A 5,909-nucleotide genomic window follows, 5' to 3' on the forward strand; every position below is an offset into this window, starting at 1 on the left:
ATCTACCTTGTCAAGTTGTCAAATAACTCATCCCATATACAGTAAGGCCTAAGTGGTCTGGTTACGGTCTAGAGAATTAAGACTAAGGCTAACATGGTCCAGTGAATAACACGGCAACCCCTACATAATGCTAACATAAAGATTAATCAAAATGTTCTTACAGTCGCTTATTCATTATCAAACACAAAATATGGAAAGATTCAATAAACACTTATGATAATCTTCAACAGTAGGATACACTGGTTAATGATGGGGCTCAAATATTTTTACAGTGGAAAGACTGTATCTTTGATACCTATAGCACTTCTATAAATATGGCTGTATCTTTCACAGTCAAGCTTAGAGAGTCTTTGAAAAATGCCATATGATGGAAAACAAAAGTCTGAATTTACAAGTGCTATAGTTGCCTATGTTTACCCGTTATTTTATTGGAAAAAACCAGCATGTAGCAAAACAAAGACTTGTTTGTTTAGCAGAATCTTTACATTGAAATTTTCAAATTCATTTAGCAAAGAGATGAAATCAATAGAAATCAATGGATTGTATTAGAGTAAAAGTGAACAGAAAATGCCCTCCCATTATTTGGTGATGAACTGCTCCATACTTACATCCACCATGAGCGAGTGTCTGGTCTTTCCCTAAGACAAATGAACAAAAGACAAACAGTATGTGTAGTGTGTGGTCGTCTCTGCACTTCAGGAAGTTTTGGAGATTCACTTGATAATACTGTTTTCTGTGTTAATAATAAATAAATGGGCTGAGGCATTGAAGATGGGGTTTGGGGGGTGGGGGTTAAGAAGAAACCATAACCTTGAATTTAAGACACTGTAGCATTTTTTTTTCAACAATAGAAAAGATAACTTCATGTTCATAATCATGCTCACATTTGGCTAACAGCATTGTACAGTCAAATACCCATTAATCTCATTGTTAGGTCTTCTGTATTTGCTTCTTAAATCTTTTTGAGGTTTTACACTGTTGTTTTTAATCACCACCATAAATTTCATTAACAAATTTCTCGTTCACTAAGTCATGATCCCCCAAAACAGGGTTATGTGATATTGTGCTACTTAATAGGTTTAAAAATTCTTAAAACATAAGGGTATAGTAATGAGTGGAGGTAAAAGAATATGAATGAAGGTATTCTGGACGGAAGCTGATCTAGGCTGACAAAAGTCATGCTATGTAATTATCCTAATTGGAAACAGTAACAGAAAAACAGCTAGGTAAAGGACATTACTAGGGAGGATGTGGAAATGATTTTTTTATGTTAGGCCAGCAGGAACAAATTTAACTGAAAGCAACAGAAAATCCATATGAGACTGACAAATGTATTTGATGTTTGTGATGAGAGATCGAAAGAAGGGCTGTGCTCTGAAATGATGCTCCTTTTGCTCTGGCTCCTGTCTTGACTTACAAGTTTGTCTTTTGTAAAGTACTATATTTCTTTGTGCATAGGGGGGAATGGAGTAGAAAAGTAATGGTATTAAAATCTCTAACAGTCAAGCAGAGCCTAACAAAATTAACTACAAACTATTTAAAATCTGCTTTATCTTTGAAGAATTATGTTGTTAAATAGTAAAGAACAAACACTTTCAATGAGAAATTGGAATTGGTACTCAAATCACTGTCAAGTGAAACTGTTAGGAAAACTGTGGGCCTCACTTTGATTTCGTTTTAGAAACAGCTGGAAGAAATGCGATATCAACTTCCACTACTTCACTGATGTAAAACTAATAGGGAAGAACAAAGCAAACTTTCTAGGCTTTCCTGTGTGGGAAGGCAGAGGTCAGTAAACTGATGCTCTGTGAGCTGATGCCCTGGGTTACTCTTCAGCAACTTCCTTGCATAAGTAGGTTCTTCAATTTTTCTCTGGCACAAATTTGCAAATTAGTTTTTCCTAAAATGTTGTTAATGTATTTAACAACACTGATGACAAGATAAAGGGACAGTATATGGCCTGAGATACTATTTATCCTGTGTATTTGAAAGATCAGTGCTTTTCTGAACCTCAGAGAGATTTAGCTTAGCACAAGAGCAACAGGGGAAGAGCTAGCTACACAGAAAGAGAGATAAATGACAGGAAACTAAAAACAAACAAACTAAACCAAACCCACCCAGCCCCCCCCCAACAAACAAAAAACCCAAACCACTCTAACCCAAACAACCCCTCTATGAAGGGAAGGGAAAGAAACCCAAAACACCCTATGTCTTAAACCTGTGTTTCCTCTATTTTAAAGGTATTCTAAACTTAATTTGTAAATTTTTTTTCTTTCAACCTCTCTTGACCTGAAAGAAATAAATCTTAGTTGGGTATTGCAGTTTGAAGAGACATACTGTAAATTGTATTGGCAATATTTTATCTTCCAAGAGAATGTACTTTTAGATGAACCTAAGGAATGACAGTCAACCATTTAATTGGCATTGTGTGCAAGACAGAATGTACATACTAAAGGTTACCTTGAGGTATGCAGCTATAATTACCATTGACCAAAACAGACTTTTCATTTAATCAGCCCCCTGAGAAATGATGTTGCAAGGTTAAAGGATTACCATTTTTCAAGAAAGATGTCAATAAGGAATGAAGACTGCTTACAATTTTAGTCTGTCTTGTCTCTGCTGTGCTTGAAATCTTGATCAAGTTGGGCCCTCAAAGTATGAAAAAGAACTATTCAATACTCATTCCTACTAAAAAAAAAAAGCAACCACCATCCCCCCCCCAAAAAAAAAAACAACCCAAAGAATTTTAAAGGTGGGAAGAGAAGACATTCAAGTATCTTTTAAATACCTTTAAGACTTGATCACATTCTAGAGAGTTTTTTTAAAATGTAAACTTCTAAAGAATGGAAGTGGAAAAAAAAAATGCTGGCAGTGCAGGAGTATCCCTTGATGCAGAATTGGATATAGTGGCAGGTAAGATAATTTGAGGTGCTGAATTCACAGCTGTATATATTTAGGAAGAGACAGGTGTCATGGTTTAACCCCAGTTGGCAACTAAGCACCACACAGCCGCTCGCTCACCCTCCCCCCCATGGTGGGATGGGGAAGTAATGGAAAGTAAAACAATGAGGGGGGAGAAAGAGGGAGGGAGAGGAACAAAACCGGGGGGGGGGCAGTGATGCAACTGCTCACCACCCACTGCCCGCCTCCCAGCCAGTCCCTGAGCAGCAATCACTGCCCCCCGGCTGACTCCCCCAGCTTATATACTGAGCGTGACATCATATGGTATGGAATGTCCCTTTGGCCAGTTTGGGTCAGCTGTCCTGGCTGTGCCCCCTCCCAGCTTCTTGTGCACCTCCTCACTGGCAGAGCATGGCAAGCTGAAAAGTCCTTGACTTAGTATAACCACTGCTTAGCAACAACTAAAACATTAGTGTGTTATCACATTATTCTTGTGCTAAATCCAAAACACAGCACTATACCACCTACTAGGAAGAAAATTAACTCTATCCCAGCCAAAACCAGGACAACAGGTCATGGCAACTTTTATTTTCTTAACAAAGGCTTCTTAGCTCTAAAATGCACTTCCCTCCTTTCACGGGGGTTCACATTTGGTTATGATGAGAAAATTCTGAGAAGCTGTTTACTAGATACTTTCTAGCGTTGAGGTAAAGGGTTGATTTATAACTTGAGGCTAGGATACATAGGCTTGAGAAAATACATACTGTGACAAATGTCTTGTGCAGCCCCAGCATAGAAATACAGTTAAAATCATGTACATAAAGACAGCAACTTCTAGCTTTGAATACAGGGCATTAGGAGGACAAATGTTGGAGATCCTTCCACCTTTATGTAACTGTATCCATAGGCCCTGTGTAAATGAAATCTCTGACAACTTTTGTTAATGAACTGAAAACCTTTTAAGTGGCTCCTGGATAATTTTGTGGCATGGCTTGATTCACATAAAATGGACAAATCTAAACATCCTCTAAAATGAGACTGCATCTTCTCTCTGCGGGTTTTTTGTTTGTTTGTTTTCATACCTTGGGGTAATGAGTGTGATAGTTATCTGAAAGTGGAACACACAGCAAGCAAAGAGAAGGCACATTAACACTGTGTGCTGAAAACCTTTCCTGCTCCTTCTGGGGAAGCTGCGTCATCAGGATGCTAGAGCAGCAAAGTCATTTCCAGGCTCTGGTGTCCCCCTTGCAGTGTTCAGATGCACATCACCAAGCAGGCAGGGGTCATGCCATGCCACCACGTGAAAAGCACAGGGCTGCTGCTGCAACACTGTGCCCCTCTTCTTTTGCCACTGGTCAGGAAACCTGTGTCTGCCCTTTTGTTGTTGCTGTCACCCTTCCTTTCATGTCACCTGCTTCCATCTGCAAACAATGTGTGTGGTTTTGTCCACTTTCCATAGCAGGATAATCTAACAGCTAGTAGTGTGGGGCAGGAGTTGGCTCTACCGTGACTTGTTCATGCAGCAATGAGCACAGTGAGGCCTCAGATTAGTGTAACAACTGCTATCTTGGTGAAGACCAGACACTTCGCTGTGGATCTCCAGAATTAAAAACACAGCCTCTGTGCAGACCTCAAGAGTTAAGTGCAGTAGCTGTCAGGCTCCCATCCTTGTCACATGGAGGGGCAGTGCAGCTGAGTGATGGGCTGCATTCCTGCAGGGCACACAACAATAGCACTGGCACCTAAGGGGCTGCTACAGGAAAGCATGAGTACTGCAAATTTATTTATCTGCAGTGTGGGCAAAGTGTGGTTCCTTGCACTTTCACCCCTGAGCATTTATATATAGGCCATACCCAACCTGTCTCTGTCTAATTTGGTTAGCATCTCAGTGATTCTCAAGTTACTTTCCTTTACCCCCATCTGATTTTCAAATCAATTGCAAGATTCAGGATGTGACAGGGAAGGATCTTAAATGTTCACAATGAGATCAGCTTTCCAATTTTCAGCAAGCTAGAAATATGTATTTAAGACAAAACATGGAAGTCCTACAAATCATCAGTGAATGCCCGTGTTCTCTTTTTCAGGAAGTACGCTTTGGCTTGCACATCCCTCTCAGTACAGAGTTCTCCAGCAGTCTTGTTGGACAGTTTGAAAGTGATTACCTTGGTAACGCCACTTCCCACGGCCAAAAAAGCTTCAGGCAGTTTGTCTTAGTATTGCCTTTGTGCTCAGTGCTTTTAACAATTACAGTGTAAGTCCCTAATTATCCTGCTTCACAACAACTTTCCTCCTCTTCTGCTGGAGCGCTTGAAAGGATGAAGTAAGTAGAATAAAGCAAGGATTTACAACTCTGAAACTTGTTCAAAATCAAGTCCTGATGACAAACTAAAATACATTACAAAAGAAAAAAAGTTTTGATTATCAGTTTCCTGGTGCTACATCCTCCTGTTTAGCACTGGTGTACACACACACACACACTTCCTTTAAATCTCAGATGGGAATATGAGTATGATGCCAATTAAGAGTATAATGCTAGAACTTCTAGACCCAAAAAGGGTGTGGCTAAGTGGGAGCAAGATAAAGTGGTTGTCTGATTTTGTTTTCCGAGTTCCTCTTGTGGTCTGGTTTTCAGGTGTTGAGCATCCAAAACTGTATGGAGGTCAAAGAAACCGTACCTACTTGACGTTTCTGAAAATTGGGTATTAGTTATTCTGCTGCATCCTATTCCAAATACTGCTGTCCTGCCTGTGTCATGGCAATGAATGTCTTGCAGTGAGTCTGACAAATATCCATTTGTCCCAGGATTGTAAAGCTACAGTTCCATAAGGAAAGCTGTGAAGGTGAGGAGATACAGAGTTTGTGATCTTTAGCTCAGAGGCAGCAGTGGGATGCAATATGCTCTTCTCAGTGCTATCTTGCCCTGTTTCAAGGGTTGACACTGGACGCTTTCTTAACTTAGATTTGAGACTGTTGTAATTGCTTTGCAGTTGAATTCAAGGACTTGCCGT

General features: G+C 39.9%; 1 protein-coding gene across 1 annotated transcript in view; it reads left to right on the forward strand.

Moving 5' to 3' along the window:
* The window catches only part of DLX1 (distal-less homeobox 1), a 59,990-nt gene extending 54,383 nt beyond the window's left edge, over positions 1-5,607 (forward strand). The window contains exons 3-4 of the mRNA XM_009278672.2: positions 4,986-5,067; positions 5,534-5,607. Of these exons, the coding sequence (XP_009276947.1) occupies positions 4,986-5,067; positions 5,534-5,607 (156 nt within the window). The remainder of the gene's footprint in view (positions 1-4,985; positions 5,068-5,533) is intronic.
* Positions 5,608-5,909: the final 302 nt, after the last annotated feature.

The sequence above is a fragment of the Aptenodytes forsteri genome, unplaced genomic scaffold (genome assembly GCF_000699145.1).
Source record: "Aptenodytes forsteri isolate BGI_AS27 unplaced genomic scaffold, ASM69914v1 Scaffold257, whole genome shotgun sequence".
NCBI lineage: Eukaryota > Metazoa > Chordata > Aves > Sphenisciformes > Spheniscidae > Aptenodytes > Aptenodytes forsteri.